At 36.8% G+C, this 19,033-nt stretch overlaps 1 protein-coding gene across 2 annotated transcripts; it reads left to right on the top strand.

The window, feature by feature from the left end:
- The first annotated feature begins 5,155 nt into the window (after nt 1-5,155).
- Nucleotides 5,156-18,964, top strand: LOC127655198 (major facilitator superfamily domain-containing protein 6-B-like). 2 transcript variants are annotated; one of them, XM_052142850.1, is made up of 7 exons: nt 5,156-5,719; nt 6,825-8,312; nt 12,957-13,054; nt 14,824-14,985; nt 16,260-16,358; nt 16,456-16,730; nt 18,032-18,964. In XM_052142850.1, the coding sequence occupies exons 2-7, from the start codon at nt 6,835-6,837 to the stop codon at nt 18,287-18,289; spliced, it is 2,370 nt and encodes a 789-aa protein (XP_051998810.1). In that variant the 5' UTR covers nt 5,156-5,719; nt 6,825-6,834; the 3' UTR covers nt 18,290-18,964. The 2 variants fall into 2 exon arrangements, with proteins under 2 accessions (XP_051998810.1, XP_051998811.1); XM_052142851.1 differs by lacking the exon at nt 6,825-8,312 and having other exon boundaries at nt 5,166-5,719; nt 18,032-18,948.
- Nucleotides 18,965-19,033: the final 69 nt, after the last annotated feature.

Here is a 19,033-nt window from a genome sequence, read left to right on the forward strand (position 1 = left end):
CCTCTCCTCAAGTTGTTACCAAGTTACAGTGGTAAACAATTGGCGTTTGTACTTGTGTTGATGACGCAATCTGACTGCGGTTCGGACCCAAATAATACAAAGAACAGCTCACACTCCAACAGAAACCAAGTGTGAAAGCACCCGAAATCATCTCACAAACAGACACAACTCAATATTCAGTCCGTGTAAGGTTCTATATTTCTTAAAGGTGCACTCAGTAACTTTTGTCTTTGTGTTATCTTGGACTTACACTGACACCAAGCGGCTTGGATGCAGCATAATTAAAATCAATAGTTTTCAGTTTCAGGTGCTATTATAGAAATTTTATATTCACAGTTAGACATGATTACTTTAACAAATGATTGAAAGTGTCAAATAACAGGATGGTTACTGAGATTAAGCGAGTAGTATTCGGCTGGTCATGTGTGGACCCTCTCCATGTAGAAACAGCTTTTATAAGGTTACTGATATGACTGGAGTCTACATTTGAATGTGAGTGCTCATGATTTCCTACATATATTTCAACAATTCATGTCTTCAGGAGTTAATCTTTGTTAATGAGGAATAAATTACTGAATGCACCTTTATGGCACCGCTTTGCTGATCTCACTGTGAGCATCTATAATGCAATTTCGCAGGATTAATGAATATTCCTAATGAACATGATGAACACAATGATATATCTTAAAATAAACTAGCACAATTCAACATTCAAGCCTTTTAAGAATTCATATTTCTGGAGCCGCCCTCAAAACACAACTTAAATGTATCTCATTATGAGCAGTGATGATGATAGTTATCAGGATTAATGAGTAAAATAAATGCAATTACATATCTTAGAAAACACTCAATCCAAGGAAGAAACAAGCAAAAGACCCCCAAAAAAATCAATAGCTGCTGTACAACATAGACTACCATCTGCTGGACATTCTGTACAGATGCAAGTATACAACTATTGAATGGTTCTGGGTTGTGAAGACAAAAACACAATATCACACATTGAATGCAATTTCAATAATTGAATGTGTACAGGCAACAATCTGCCAAGCTCATATTTAATACCGCACTCAAATAATCATGCTTTAGAATAAGATAATTAACATGGCATATACAGATTTGCAAGGATGTAACCAAATATGTAATATTAACCTGTGATTCAATATACAATTAAAAGATGTTGTAAATTAAAAATCCTGAATGATCAACCACTAATCTGAATATTGGAGGGACACATTCCCCTAAATATATATGGTGGTTATAGCCCTATATAATGAATTATTGAAAAGAATCAATCATGTTTCAATCTGAGCTTCACGAATGGACCTCTGTTGTGTTCGTTACAACATTAACATTCAACATTAATGCATGCCAGACGCTTTACTCCAAAGCGATTTATACATGCAGCATTCGTGTACCCTGGGATCTGAACCCACGACCTTAGTGTTGCTAGTGCCATGCTCTACCAATAAAGCTACAGGAACCTGTGGCTCACATTTGTTTTAATTACAAATAAAAACATGAACCACAACCCTCTGGCACATTCAACAGATGACTAGTATCCCCTTTAAAAGGATTTCACAGGGCTGCACTGATCCACGACAATGTCAATTTCATGCCAAGCATGTGCTCCTTTCTCCCTGGAACCCCATTTGAAAGGAAAATCCTTTCTGCGGTTTGTTCTGCAAGACCCTGTTGTCATAGAAACACCATTGCTCTCTGGACTGCTGAATTGTGAGCAAATGTGTGGATGCTGCACAGGTCTGTAAGTGAGTGGGAGGGAACAACGGAGGCAGATACAAGACTTTACTATTCTAACACAATATGGGAGATGGCAGATGCTTCAGTTGGCAACTTTTTTAGGGGGTATAATGACTTGAAAAGGTATCGATGGATGAATGAAACGGAGACATTAGGTGTGAGGATGATGACATTATAGGACAACAATGAAGATAAGAGTTACACTTACGGGTGGTCGAGTCTCACTTAAAGCTGGAGGCAGAGCGCTGAGATGCTGTGATGAGTGGAGCGTCTGAGGTGAGTGTAAATATCGCCCCCTGCTGGCTGAAACGTAAACCTTATAATCAGGGGTTTTCCCTGAGTGATGTCACTGAGCATGGAAGCTGCCCATATTTTTTTTATTGCATTAAGTTTAAAAAGTACAACATGACAACAAAACAGTCCAGTTGGGAAGGTGCCCACACTTGTAATGGAGCTTTATAACAGCAGCGCCATATTTGATTTTAGACGTGAATGAAAACGAGGCTGTGAGGGATAGACTTACAGTCTATTCAATGGCATGCACTGTATAAAGCAAAAAATAGTTTTATGTCTACACAAGTATATATATATATATATATATATATATATATATATATATATATATATATATATATATATATATATAATTACACACACTACCGGTCAAAAGTTTTGAAACACTTGACTGAAATGTTTCTCATGATCTGAAAAATCTTTTGATCTGAAGGCGTATGCTAACATTTTTTTAATTAGTTTTGTTGACAAAAACATAATTGTGCCACCGTATTAATTTATTTCATTATAAAACTAAAATGTAATTAAAAAGAAAACGTTTTTGAAATTGATGACGGACCAAATCATAAAGAAAGGTACCAATAAGTGCCCCACATAGATGGGAACTCCTTCAATACTATTTAAAAAGCATCCCAGGGTGATACCGCAAGAGGTTGGTTCAGAAAATGTCAAGAGTACATGTCTGCAAATTCTAGGCAAAGGGTGACTACTTTGAAGATGCTAAAATATAACACAATTTAGATTTTCTTTTTTTAGTCACAACATAATTCCCATAGTTCCATTTAAGTTAATCCATAGTTTTGATGACTTTAAATTTATTCTAAAATGTATATATATATATATATATATATATATATATATATATATATATATATATATATATATATAAAATAAAGAATGAAGAAGTGTTTCAAAACTTTTGAATGGTAGTGTACATATATATTCTCAATGTTTCGTCAGTGGACACTTTAAAAACAGTGCAACCTGTTTAAAATCTATCCCTCACAGCCATTCCCATAATCTACTAAAGATGGCACTACTGTGAAAACCAGAATTTTTAAGAATTTGTGTTAACGGATAATAATTTTAACTAATAATTATAACTATTTTGTTGTGTCTCTCTAAAGGTGCTGTAAGCTATTTCAACCGTGTAACGAGCTTCCGCCATTTTGCAAACTTCAACAACACACCCTCTTTCCAAAACCCCACCCTCCAAAGTCATGTCAACAAACCAGATGACAGCAAACATGAATAAGCACAATGATTGACAGACAGAGAGCACAATCTAGCACCACACTCTCTGTTTACACAGCCATGCACTTGCAATCTGGACAGTATGTGGTTTGAAGTTGTCCTGCTGGAAAATGCAGGGACATCCCTGGAAAAGATTGTGCTGGATGGCTATGTTGCTCCAGAATTTATACAAATCTGTCAGCATTAATGCTGCCCTCGCAGATGTGCGAGTTACCCATGCCATGATCACTGACACACTCCTGGCTCATTCAGACACTGGCTTTTGGACCTGATGCTGATAACAGCTTGAATGGCCCTTTTCCTATTTGGCCTGGAAAATACGACGGCTGTGTTTTTCAAAAACTTTTTTAAATGTGGACTCTTTGGACCATAAAACACAGTTCCACTGTTCAACTTTCCATCTAAGATGAGACCAAGCCCAGAGAAGTAGGCAGCGCTTCTGGACAGTGTTGATGTAGGGCTTCTGCTTTGCATAGTAAAGTCTTAAATTGCATCTGTGGATGCAGCAGTGAGTGGTGTTGACTAACAGAGGTTTAATAAAGTAATCCCAAGCCCATGTTCATGATATCAATTATAGATGAGTTACGTTTTTTAAGACATCACGTCTGAGGGCTCGGAGATCACACGCATTCAGAAGTGGTATTCGTCTTGCCCTTTATGCACAGAGATTTGGCCAGATTCCATGAATCTTTTAACTATATTGTGAACTGTAGAGGGTGAAATGCCCAAAATCCTTCCAATTTTCTTTGGGGAACATTGTTCTCAAAATGTTGGATTGTATGCTGAAGCATCTGTTGGCAAATTGACAAGTCTTGAATGATCCTTCTCTTGAAGGACTAGGCTGTTTTTGGAGGCTCCTTATACAGTATACAGTACTATGACACAATTGGCTCACCTTTTTAACATCTCCTGTTTCACATCGCCTTGTTAATTTCAACTCTTCAAATTGTTATTAGTCTTATATTGCCCCTGTCTCAACTTTTTTGGAGCATGTTGCAATCATCTGATTTGAAATTACTGTACATTTGGGGGAAAAACACCATATAATGTGTAGTTGTGCTTTCAATATGGGTAAAAATAATTTACGAATCACTCCTTTTTGTTTTTATTAGCATTTTTCATACTGTCCCAACTTTTTTTGGAATTGTGGTTGTAGGACTACTACTAAACTCTGAGAATGTGCAAAATGATTGACAGGCAGAAAGCACATAAAAGCCTTCTGACTGGCTAATCAATGACCACGGCCCACAGACACATTTTTGTTTGCTGTTTACAGTCTAGTGATGTCACAGACTCAGGGAGTATGAATATCTTATCGTGAAGTCTTTACAGTCGTCCTTGTTATTCTTTAGTCTCTACTTTATTTATACATTTTGTCAACTTATTTTTCTATAATCTCATTGCTCTCCTTATTACAACTGAGAAGGGTATAGCTGCAGACATTGATCCCGATCCCTTTTGGAGTTGGTGCAACCCCCTTTTGGAGTAACTCCGCCCATTTTTGGAGATTCCACCCCCATTTGGAGGTACCGGCTTATTTGCTCAAACTTATCCCTTTCATTGATTGACTTCACAGTCAGCCTGCAGATGTCGCTATTATGCCATATGCTATTGAATCGATGCGGAAGATCAAGTTCGGTGGTCAGGTGTTAGCTCTCTTTTATTTTGAGGGCAACCTTGTCCACCACATATATTTTTTATAATATTATTTTATTTTTCATAATATTATTTTTAAATTATCAGAACCATTATTCATTCATTTTAAACAACATCAGATATCATGATCAGCATCTTCTCTAAAGGGCCGTTCACAAGTTTTTTAGTGTCCGTCCGTGCTGTTTTTCCGTTGTAAACATACGCTGGAAGGACGTCTTTGACAGCCACATTTCGCTGTTTTTGAATTCATCGTCTCGCGCTGGAGCGCCGCGATTTTGAACGCACGTCAACTGTTTTAAGCGCGTCTCTGGACATGCTTTCTCGTCTTTACGTTGCGCTGTCTAATTTATTTTTTTATTTTAACTCAAGAACGCGTTCGATCTGAACGGCCTCTTAAACATAGACTATGCTGGGTAACTTCAAACATTTGAAGAATTTCCCTCAATTAAAATAAACAGGGTGGCACAGGCTCTCAATGACATCAATGGAAATGAAGGCCGTCCCATGAACGCTTCGCCGCTGCGCACATCGCAGGAGGGTGAGAGACTGACGTCAGGTCAAGTGAAAATATGGCCAGAGAATAAACCTGCTCTACCGGAATACATCGCTGTTTGAGGATTATCCGTAGAAAAGTGCGGAGATATCTGTGATGGTGATAAAATGATGGTTGGACGGAGAGACAGTCTGTTTATGAAGGGAGCGTCTTCCTTCAGTGCGTGACGGTGAAATAACATAAACTTCAAATAACACAAATTGGGTAAGCCTGAATTGAGTCACACCGCCTGTTTTATACTTACACGCCGTATAAGAAGCATTATGATTTTTAATCACGCCATTCTAAAACCGACGTCACTTTAGTTTACGTGTTTGTATTATTTTGTTTTATAGAGTTATAACGTTAGGATTAAATGATGTCGGCGGAGCGAAGTTCACGATTTGCTGATAAATATTTTGCATTGTGTGTTTAAAGAATCATGTACAGAATATTCGCGCGCATTTGTGTTTATGAGTATTTAATGCCAGTATAGGCTGTGTTTTTCTTCTCAGTTTCAGTCAGGGACAACACCCTTTTAAGTTTATTCTGAGACATGAAGGTGGTGTTTTTGAATGTTGACTGTAGCTCTTTTTTTCACAACACCCTGATCTCTTAATTGCATATGATTATACAGGTCTTACTTAGAAGTCTTGATATTCAACACTATATATATTCCCTTGAAATAACTCAACTGTTGTGTGTGATAGTAATGCGACATTATTATTATAAATCGAGGGTTAATTAGGATTCATTTTAACTCTGTTAATTCTGTTTTAGGTCATTCGATATGACAAAAACTGGTTGAGGTGAGTTGCATTCGTACACAGCTTAGGTTTAGAGTTAGATTAGCCATTAGTCTTCATTGAGAGAGAGAGAGAGAGAGAAAAAAAACAATTGCAAATATTGGTACAATGATAGCAAAAGCAGTGGTTCTCAAATGGTTTTACTTCAGGACCTGGATTTTTCATTGGACATCAAGTGGCGATCCAACACTAGCAAATAATTTAGTGTACAAAAGTAAACAAAAAGGTTTTTTAAATCACACATTGAAATGCATTAATACTACCATTAGCTGCATAGACAACTATATGCAAAAAGTAGATTTTGTTTTAAATGCATAAGTGTGATTTACAGCTTTCGGCATCAACAACAAAAGATAGCAAGCGTTTTCTCTTTCTGAAAAATGTGTTCATCTTGCTATTATAAATATACATGATTATATGTTTAGTTGCATTATAATTATTTTCATTTAGCATATCCTGCTGTGTTAAGGGGTAAAACATGAAGATGTTGTCCAAATGTCCTTTATGAATGTTTATGTTTTCAGTCACACAGAAATGGCGAGTGATCGGGTGGCCATCCTTACGGATGACGAGGAGGACCGGAAGAGGAAATATGTCCTATCTGATCCATTCAATACCCTGTCCCTGTCTACCCCACCCAGTCAAACAGCACCCCCAGCCCCTACCAACACACTCCCTTCCCAACCCTCTCAGAGTATGGGCTGCATGGAGAGGTGCTGTGCGCGATTAGACAATCGTCTCTTGATATCCAAGATCTTCTACTTTTTCTTTTACTCTGCATATGGCTCCTTACACCCCTTGCTGGCTGTATACTACAAGCAACTGGGAATGACACCCAGCCAGAGTGGCCTGCTAGTAGGGATCCGTTATTTCATTGAGTTTTGCAGTGCGCCATTCTGGGGCATTGTGGCGGACCGCTACAAGAAAGGAAAGGCAGTTTTGCTATTTTCTGTTTTCTGCTGGGTAGTGTTTAACTGCGGTATTGGCTTTGTCAAGCCAGCAACTATGAGCTGTGTCATGAAGGACCCAACTATGGCGCTACCAGCCAATTTGACAAATAATACGCTATCTGGCAACCATACCAGACAACGAAGATACTTGATAGAAGGTTTATATTCTGAATATGGACCTCACTCTAGACACATTAGAAGTTTGAATGTAAATACCACAAACGCTCCCATTAGTATGCCATCTAACTCGACAACAGTGTCGCCCCTTGCCTCTACGGTCACATCAAAATCTACCTCTACTACTGTAATACGAACTACAAGTGCCAACCTCAGAGAGTATATCATAATCTTCAATAAGGAACAAGTAGACACTATATTCCTCTTGATTCTGTTGGTGATTATTATCGGCGAGTTCTTCAGTGCCCCAGCTGTGACTATTGTGGATACGGTCACACTTCAGTACCTGGGCCAGCACCGGGACCGTTATGGACTCCAGAGGATGTGGGGATCTCTGGGCTGGGGTATTGCAATGTTGTCAGTAGGCATATGGATTGACCACACGCACATCACCATCTTAATCCAGGGCTCTGGTTGCATCCTGCCCGACTACAAGAACTACATGATTGCATTTATAGCTTTTGGAGTACTGATGACCTCTGCTCTTATTGTGGCCACTCAGTTTAACTTTGACAACAGGGTTTACTGGTCAGGTGAGGTGGAAGCTAAGAAGGAGGATGTGGAAATACCTCAAGTCATTCAGGAGGTGACCCTTCCCGAGTCTTCTTCAGATGAGGCACCTGTGTGTCCTGAAAGCAACCCCCAACATTTTCCCTTTAAAGACTTGTTCCGAATACTTTGTGGCATCCGGTATGGTACTGTTCTCTTTGTGGCCTGGTTCATGGGGTTTGGTTATGGCTTTGTGTTCACCTTCCTCTACTGGCATCTAGAGGACCTGAAGGGTTCTACCACTCTCTTCGGCGTCTGTTCCGTGCTCAGCCATTTGTCTGAGCTTGCTGCCTATTTCACCAGCCACAAACTCATTGAGCTAGTTGGACACATCAGGTGGGAATTATTTAATGGAGAGCCTATTGTTAACAGTGTTACCGCATGCATTTTATATAACCATGTATTTTATAAAATGTTGTTTATATACTTTGATATCAATAGTCATTTACATTTAGTCATTAAGCAGACACTTATCCAAAGCAACTTACAAATGAGGAACATAGCAAATTGTCATACAGTGTTCAACAACATCTACAGTTTTGTACTGCCAAGCTCTCAAGGTTGCTGGAGTAGTATAGGAGGTAGCGCAGAAGAAAGAGGGAATGAAGTTTCCATCCAAGTTATGAATGTAACTTGATGCACAAAAACAGTTTAAAAATAAAGAAGCGTTCCATCCATTTTTTTTAAATAGTCACTTCTGTGGAAAATTAAAATGGAAGTTGAAGCCACTGTGGTTATTTAATTAAATTGAATGCATTTTATTTGCATCAATATCCCAAAATGTGCATAAAAATATGTGGATGAAAACTAGCTGATGTCTCTAGGAGCTGATTGTGTAGTAGAATTGATCTACTAGATTTTCTCAAGGGTTTAGGAAAGTTCTAAATGTGGGAGGTGCACAATACAAACTCCATAAGCCTAGCTCATGAATATTAATTAGGTGATATAATGTTCACCCATAAGCTTTGGCCAAAAGGCAGCTAAGTGGAGATAGCTAGTACTGTCAATAAGTCCAATATTGTGTAACTGTTGTGTTTGTTTAGAAATGAAATGGCCTCATAAAGGTAAATAGTGCCCCTTAATAAGAAAGTTACTTTATAAATGACTCATTCAACATGCCAGAATTTACTAGTGTTCATGTTGTCTTAGGTTTGACTGTTTGACCACACTTTTCTGTTGATAATTTTATTGAAAGTGGCATCGACTGCACGTCAACTGATTTTTAATAGTCAGCTAGTCAAGCCAATTGGTCGAGTCTAATTGGACTAGTTATGATGTCGCCTTCTGTCATGTCATCGTACTACAGCAAACAATCAGCAACCAGGTCAGATTTTCAAACACACAAATTTGTGCAGATCATGTTGAAAATCACTAACTAGCACAAGCAGTGTTATGCATAGCACTAGTATCTCTGTTACTATGTTATATTTAAAGTCCATTTGCATATATTAGTGGTTACTGTAGCATCTGTATCAAAGTACTTTTGAGCCTCATCGTGCTTTAAGTGCAGAGTCATCGGCCTCCACACCCACTGGCAAGTTTCAGATTCTAAGTATGGCAGGGGAAAAGACATTTATATTCATGAGTAAAGTGATAGCTTATTGGACGATTCAGTAATATTCATCAGGAAAGCGCTACCTGATATCTCTGACAAATTATAACCCCAACCCGTAAACCTAATCGAGGCAAATCAGGTAGAGGTTCCTCATTAATATGAATGAGACTTCTCTTGCCATCACACATATCAGAAATCTGCTGTATTTCCTACAGACACATTTTATAAATCACGTGGAAAGCGACTAGTCAACTTCTGACTGACAGTGTCGACTACATTAGTTATAGTCGATTACATGACTAGTCTATGCAACCCCTGATTGGTAGATGTATTGACTCAGTAGTGTCAATAGAACTCCAAACGTAGCTACAGTCATGAGACTCATGAGATAGAAATTCCTGATGATGTGGCTTTTTTCCTACTACACAGTGTAGTTTGACATCTGATGTTGTCAGTACCGGTATATTATGATTGTTTTAAAAGAGCCTGAATGTTTACTAGATTCATTGACAAGATAGATGGAGAGATCTCTTTAAACAACATTTGGTATGCACAAAGTCCTAGCCAGGTGTCAAAGTTATAGCCATCTTTGAAAGAGACTCTCTTATTTGCTGTGACCTCAGGTATTAGTGTTGAGCAAATCTTTGTAAAAGGTGACAAATTTATTTCAGTTGTACAGTTAGTTAAATTATGTATTTTGGAACTGTGCCCAAGGACCGCCTTAAAGCAATGGTTATTATATCCTGGTTGCTTAATATTTTATGAGAACAGAACCATGCACATCTGTTCAAAAGCAATGTTCATTTCTGCCTCGCCTTTGTTTTAATACATTTAAAGACTGGAGTATTTGTGTCATAGAGGTGTGTATTAGGCACATATGGAAGACCAAAGTTTTTTTAATCCATGCCCAAGTAATTATGGTTGACTAGCTATAAGCTCTAAATGGGCTCAACCAAGATGCTGACACCCTTTTTCAGGATGTTTTCCATGCGTATGAGGGCACTGGTAGACAGCCACAGGGAAAGTTCTGCTCACATCCTCTATCTGTACTGTGGTATTTCTCAAGTGTGTGGCATTTCCCAGAGCATGCACTCTTTAGAGTGAGATAAATCCCTTTAAAGACCCCATGAAATGACTGGATGAGCACAGTTTTAGCATGTTTTTTTTTGTGAAACAGAATGTCCGATAGCTGTGTTTACATCACAGCCTTGAACATAATGTGCGACTTGCTATTGCCAGTCAGATGTAGGCAGTATTAGTGGAAGGGACATTCTCATTCTAGTGAGCATTTTATTGAATGATAACCGCATTCAAATTTTTCTTTTGATTGAGCACTTGCTGACATTGTGTTATCATCAAAAAGATACTACTTTGATTTCTCACACACTAACCATACACACTTATCTAGTTTTCTTGTACTTCATATAAATGGAAATGAATAATACATGTTATGTTCTGCATCATGGCTGTAGTCCTGTCCTTATCATTTTAGTTTAGTGTCCTTTTTTCATGCATGCTTGCTGAGTGGACCCCTGAGCATGTAACATTATACTGCCATTAGGTTCAGAATGCATTGTCTAGGCTTTCAAGCATTGATCCACACAGCTTTCTCCTTTTGTGGATCAATTGTAAAACTTTCTATAGGCAAAAGGGTGTGGTGGAGCCAAAGCTGTGGGTAGTGAAGTATTCTCTGTAGTTAGTGTAGTCAATATTTTCATGATTATCCTTCAGACTCGCTTTTGCACGTAGCTGAACCTGAATCTTGAATGGTGAAAGAAGTTTAAATCTACTCTTTAAAATACCAGAGAATAACAGAGTGGTCAACCAATATCAGATTTTTAATGTCCAGTACTGCTACAGATGTCCAGAGAACAAGATGGCTGATATCAATTTATTAATATAATACAATTTGAAAGAGTGATAGAAAATTAGATGCACATAAAATTATTGAACTTAAATTAACATTTATTTTACTGATATATTCACCAAAGAAATTTGAAAATTTTTAGAATAATTTTTTAAACATTTTAGTAGAGATGTCATAAAATATAAAAATATCAATTATTGATTGGGACGTTATTTTACCTATATATTTTTGAGGCATCAATATATATAAAAATTTGCCGACATTTAATTTAGAAGCCTGTTTTGCATGCTTTCCAATTCACGCAGTTGGCCTCTGTTTAACAGTCTGGCGTAATAATGTTTGGGAGACCACAAGAGGGTGATATAACATTTACTAAAGCCAGTCGTGGTCATGATCACACACACAGAAGACGAGCTGATGTGGTGCAGCAAAGGTTTTTGTACTTCTTCAAAAATTAACAAAGTGACATTGATGAGTTTGCAGGTTAGTGTATGAAACTGGTGTAACTTTGCAAACTGAGTGTGACGAGAAGGAAGGCATGGCCGGCGCTGAATCAGATGATCAGCGGGAGAGTGAGATAAATTTAAAAAGAGAGAGTGTGTTTGTTTTATGCTGTTTTAAGTTGAGTTTTATCATTAAACTTTACGCATCCTCCTTGCCTGTCCTTTACCTGTTACACTGAATGCCTCCTCCTTGCCCAACCTTTACCTGTTACACTGAACAATTAGAAATGGTGACATTTATTATGCAATTTCTCTGTATGTAACCTTGAATAGATCCTTCATTCAAGCTGTTAAACCACAAAATGACATTCTTGTAACTGAAAATACACTGTGTATGCTATTTGAAAGACACATATACACAATATATCATCCAGCTATGACTAGATTAAATAATCTTTGTCCTTTTGATAATGATTTGGGTTGAATTTAATGGAAAACTATGCGCTGCGTGGCACTTTAGAATTTTGACACTGAGCATTGACTGTGTGTACGTACCTTCATAGAAAATAATTGTTTCATATTTTATAACATGTCATGTCATCCGCCAGTCACGCCCGATTTCCCTTTAATTTACCCTGCTGCTCGCAATAAAAAAAAAAATTTAGATTTTTTTTTTTAAAAGATAAAGACTATTGTGCAATGAGCAGCCCAATTTATATCTGTAAAAAATCCTGATATAATATTTAAATATAGTGAATAATATTTATCAATAATTTTAAATAGCTTTGCAAAGTTAGGATCATAAAATATGACATTAATAAGGTACTATGTGCATTTTATAATAAGCTAGGCTTAAAATGCAACTCCTGCACAGTCTATCTATCCAGCCAAGGGTGCATTGACCTAAAAAAAGGCTTAGGACCCCTTCGATAGATAATTACAGATTTGTTTTACAGAAAAGATCTTTAGAATTATAATGGTATGTATTTACTATCAGCACTGGCCTGGTTTTGCTCCTAGACTGGCGAGTAACACTCACAGACAGCCCATACTTAACAGTATTACTTGATTGTTATTCTATCTCTTTTTTTTGTTGTTTGTTTTGTTTTTTTTAGAGTCCTCTATATTGGGTTGGCCTGCAACACTGCACGCTATCTGTACATCTCTTACCTGGAAAACGCATGGATAGTTTTACCCATGGAGGTGCTTCAAGGTGAGAAATAAGGCATTCTTGGGTAGCCGCCTAGCCGGGTGACTTATCGAGTAGGAAGTGTTTGTATTGAAGGCCTATACATTTCAGCGACCACAGATGACACTGAGTTCATCCAAGGATATGATTCAGCTGTTTTGCAGTGCATTTGATAACTTATTTCACCTTAGACACCCTTACTGTACATGTTGAAATCACTCTGGCAGTTTATAAAAATAAACTGCCAACTTTAGACCGTGCAGTATGCCATTTGAGATATAGATTATTTTAAACAGAATGTGCACTACCATTGATTCTGAGAAAGCTATAGGTTGTTCAACATCAGTTCTTAGCAGACTAGAAAAAAACTTTTTTCAGAGTAAAGTGAACAGTGCTGAAAAGTATCAGCACTGTGGACCTACGAAGCAGGTTCTGAAAGCCAGTTTAGCTGATTTAGCCACTATTTGAATATAATGACTGTAGATATACAGGCAGGTCCAGTTTCCACCTTACATGTCTACCTTTTATGCTGCTGTAGATGTGTGGCTATCAGTGGGCAGGATTGCTTTACGTTATTTACACATGAGAGTGATGAAATAATATGGAGTAATGCAAAAACGCAGCGGCGGATGTGTTCCAAACAAGTCAAAGCAAGCATGAAGTTGTTTTTAAAGGGTGTTAAACTCCACTTTGCATTGTGCCAAGCTATTTGCAGTTGCCGAGCAACGACACAAAAGCTTTGAATGTTGCTCATCCAATTAGAAAGAGTCAAAGTATCCATAATATTTTTCACGTTTTTTGAGTCTTTTGTCTTTTTAATTTAGTCTGAAATAACATGTTTTTGCACTGATGCCAGATTTATCACTCGTTTGATTTTAATAATCATATGTTTTGGTTTGGTTCATAAAGTTCCAAATTAAAAGAGAAAATACAAACATGAACAAGCTCCTTTCATCTGTAAAGTATGTTGTTCACTGGATTATATGAATACAGGCATTGCCAAATGGTTATTTAATATATAACCATTTTTCATTGAATTTCAATAAATAAATGTTTTAATATATATCTTACCTTAATTTAAAAGTTAAGATATAATACAATATAAGATTTTGGTTATACCACCCATCCATAACTTGAACTATTTGACTGTATTTGAACTATATTTAGCTTTTACTATTTGGCCTCAGTATGCTCTTGATTTTATTGGGATCAAATCGCTTATAAACCATATTTGTGTAGTTATATCCTTTATTACAACTTCAAGTCATGACAACCAAACCCTGTCATCCTGGTATTGGATTTAAATTTACACAGATAAGGTAAGCAATGTTATCTCACTAAAATCATGTTGACATGTATAATGTTTTCGTCTTGTGTCTATATTGAAACAATGTGTATTTTAGCCTTTTTGTTCTGGCTCCATTCACTTCCATTGGACGTGTCTTACTGTAATGGTGATTTTATTTATTTTTTATTTTTATTTTTTTTTTATATTCAAGGGACTTGTCGAAATGATTTGTTGTGGTAATCAACATTATGCAACAAATGTTGTCGATTGAGCTTAACGTGGATTGAACCCAGAACATTCCTTTAATGATCACCAATAGCAATTCATAATCAAATAATACATGTATAGAGTTGCTTTTCAGCATTATTTAAATCATATTTGTTTTACCAACTGCAAATATTGTGTTATTGTTGTGGTCACATGTATTCTGAGGAACTTGTATGTATATTTTATGTTTATCTATTTGAAGCGGATGCATGAATGTTTATTTATGTTAATCGTGCAGGTTTGACCCATGCTTCAGTGTGGGCAGCATGCATCTCCTATTTGAGCGCAGCCGTCCCGCCAGCCTTGCGCACCTCAGCCCAGGGGATCCTGCAGGGTTTACATCTGGGGCTAGGGAGAGGCTGTGGAGCAATGCTTGGAGGAGTTTTTGTCAACTTTTTTGGTATGACATCAGCAAAAACCATGTGACATTGCTTACATACCACACTTGTTGCTCATGCATACTGTGAGTACTCACTGTTACAAAGGATGACATTAGTGATACTAAAAAAGAAAGGTTTGTCAAGACAAACCTTTGGCAGTCAGGCAGTTTGTCAAGACTGCCTGCCTGGCAGTTTAAATAAATATTCAAAGCTTGAAAGTGTGAAAGGGTTTATGCCCTCTGGTAATATAGGCCAACTAGTCAGTCAGAAAATATTGATTGATTGATTGATAGGTAGATAGTTAAATACAGTAGATAGGTAAATCATAAATAACTATAAACAGCCTAAATAACCAATACTCTTGTATTAAAAGTATATTCTAGTAATTATTATTGTTACTGGTAAACTGTTAGGGGGCCATACCATCTGTGGCAGGACTTATTGTTCTACTTCTATTTGCTAAAGGAAAGTTTGGAAATATTGCTATTTCCTATTGACACATCTTAAAGAGATAGTTCACCGAAAAAGGAAAATTCTCTCATCATTTACTCACACTCATGCCATCCCAGATATGTATGACTCACTCTCTTCTGCAGAACACAAATAAAGATTTTAAGAAGAGTAAATGGATGGTGGCCTGTACTTCATGTCTAAAAAGCATATAAAAGTAACATAAAAGTAATTCATATGACTCCAGCGGTTTAAATCCTTGTCTTCAGAAGCAATATGATAGGTGTGCGTGAGAAACAGAACAATATTTATGTACTTTTCCATTATAAATTCTCCTCACTGACCAGTAGGTGGCGATATGCACAAAGAATGTGAGTCGGCAAAAACAACAGTAGAAGAAAGTGAAAGTGGAGATTTATAGTAAAAAGGACTTGTGGATTTAGAGGACAGAGGATATGGATTTATCCATTGGAGTCTTATTTATTACTTTCATGCTGCCTTTATTTGCTTTTTGTTGCTTCAAATTTCTGGCCACCATTCAATTTGAATGGACTTACAGAGCTGAGTATTTATATTGTTCAGCAGAAGAAAGCAAGTCACACATCTGGGATGGTATGAGGGTGAGTAAATGAAATGAAAATTTTTATTTTTGCATGTACTGTCCCTTTAAGAAAAATATTTTTGTGAAACATTTTATGTGCCTAAGACTTTCGAACAGTAATATATTACTGTGCAGAAGTTTAAACTATTTGTACTATACAAATCTGGTGAGCATAACTTTCATCAACGTATTGAGCTGGTTTCCTCTCAAACTTCCTGTTCATTTTGCAAATTTCCTGTTTAGGTGCTGCAGAAACCTTCAGAGGCCTTGGAATGGCCTCGCTGGTCACATTACTCATCTTTTCTCTAATTCAGTGGCTATTTGGTCAAAATGAGGATAAAAGTAAGCTACTCTGCTGTTTTTAAATTGAGGTTATTTTGCTGCAGCTAAAAATGAGACAGCTCATTGATTTGTATTGAACTCTTTTTGCTCTTTGCAGAGGGAACAATGCTGGCTGAGAACATCCCAGTACCATCCAGCCCAGTGCCTATTGCCACTATTGACTTGCAGAACCAGACTGAGTCTCAAACAAATCCTGAATCTATGACACCTCCAAAGAAGACCAAGCTCCAGGAAGAGCAGGAGGACACCAATAAGCCCGCCTGGGTGGTGTCTGCTTCTCCCTGGGTTACCATTGCTTTTGCCCTCTATCAGATCAGAGACATGGTCGCTATGACGAAGAACAACAACTGTATTGAAAGTGAACCCCCGCAGGTAGGGTGATTTGGGATGTGAACCTAAGGAGGAGGTGATCTTTTCACTCTTGCTGTTTACAACTTAATAACATTTATTTCAATACAATTTCCTGCTAATTTACTTAATTCTATCTGTATTCATTTGTCATCTTGGCTTTTTGGTATGTAACTGTTCTGAATACTAATATGGAGACCCCATGAAATCAAAATTACAGCTTTGAGGCCATCTAAATGTTAATTGAGTGGACAAAATTAACTTTTAGCAGATAGATATATTTAAAATTTAGTCTCTCATCTGGGAAAACAGACTAAAAATATTGATGACTCCTGTTGCACTACAGTTTTTGTCCCATCAAATGCTCTCTAGAATGAGAATTATCCCTTTCAAATATGCACATATATTTCAATAGGAAATATGAAAGAAAATTATCTCGCCAAGTGATTTAATGGGGTCTTTAACTATCTTGTACTGATGACTAATTATATTTGACACATTTTTACTAATTTATTAATTCTTTCTCTTTACATTTATGCTGTCATTTTCTCAGGGAAAAGGTGAGGAACAAATATTTTAAACACCGTATGTTCAAAAACAAATGCATGCACTCCTGTCACTAGTCTGATTTGTCACATTCTTGCATTTTCCATTTCATTCTTAATGTATTGTATAATTTACAGCATGAGTTCTACTAACACCCTTGTATCACTCTCTTCCTACCAAAATAAATTATTTTCTGTTTAATTTTTTTGTTTGTCTCTTCTTAAATCTCTTGAACTGCCTTTGTCTAAAATTTTCTTTTCTCCATTGAGGATTTTAAACTATCTGTTGTGGATGTGTGTGTGAATACCTGTGACCTATTTGTAATTTAAAGTGCTGATCTAAATGTCCTTAAGGGCACTAAACAGAAAATTACAAAATCTGCAGTGTTTCAAGCCCATTTAAAATGCTTGGCTTCCATTTTAAATTTTACTATAATAATGTTTTTTAATGAATATGAAGCCCATAAGGATTTTTTGTTGGTGTTGGTTGCATTGTCATTTATATGTATGACATTTAAACTCACCCCCCTCCATATCTCATTACTTTAATGCAAAAATATAATTCTTATTACTGTGCTGTGAAAACATATATTATTATTGTAATTTAAATGATAAAGTATTGTCACTGCACTTTTTTTTTTTGGACAAATTTGGAAGTGAAATGTGCTTAATTTTCATAAAAATAATGCAAATTCTAATATAGAAAATATCCTTCTAAAAAAGGATAACTTAAATATTTATTTATTTTTGCTGTAACAATATGATTTCCTCCTCTTGTAGGAGACACGTGAGCAAACCTCAGTAATGCCACCTGCTGATTTATCTACATCATCACACCCCAATTCATCATGCCCAACAGAATTTCCCTCCCCATTCCAGCCTGCTGCCAGTGCATTTGTTTTTCAAAACACAGATCTTGTCAGCCCTGTGAAAGTGTCACCTCCATCCACAGATAAAAAGGAACCAGCAGAGAACACAACTCCATTGCCAGGACACTCAAAACAACTTCCCACAAAACCAGAATCAACAATGAACTGATCTTCTTGGGGATATGACCTTATCATTTAAAAGGGTAGTTCAGTATTTTTGGCTGAACTATCCCTTTTAAGACAGACTGTACGATGGGATGTGAATGGTGAGAATGACTTTGGACAAAAAAAAAAAAAAAACATTGTCAACGTGTATGCTGTTTTAAGGGTTTTGTTTGCCGAGGCAATACAATCAATATGCTTTGCACTGCCAGTGGATGTCTTATCTTTGGTCCAGATTGCTCGAAGGTCAAAGACAATGATGAACACTACACATTACAAACTGTTTAATTGTCTGTAAGCAAACAGTTGAGGTGGCCCAGCTTCAGCATATTATACCTGGGATTCAGTGTTTCAAAATAGTTGCTTTATCATATGGTTTGATTTGCTTATCATGGTTCTATTTAACTTGATCAAATAAAAAAAAAACTCTGCCCAGTAAAACGCTAAATCCTTGCTTTGTTCTGTTATGTGTGTGTGTGTGTGTATATACACACACATATTATGTGTATATATACACACACCGTTATCTGTAATTTCAAGGTTGTAAAACCAAGTATATACAGTAGTATTCTATTTGAAGGTATTTGTTTGCACTGTGTGTGTTGTGTATCTGTTGTGTATCAGCGTGACCTCTCATTCTCCAAATTACATTAAAGAAATGTTTACATATGATGAAACAATACAATATTCTTTATGGATTACAAATAGTAATTTGTCTTTTTTTTTTATTAAATAAGAGAATATAAAAAGT

The sequence above is a fragment of the Xyrauchen texanus genome, chromosome 14, assembly GCF_025860055.1.
Source record: "Xyrauchen texanus isolate HMW12.3.18 chromosome 14, RBS_HiC_50CHRs, whole genome shotgun sequence".
Lineage (NCBI taxonomy): Eukaryota > Metazoa > Chordata > Actinopteri > Cypriniformes > Catostomidae > Xyrauchen > Xyrauchen texanus.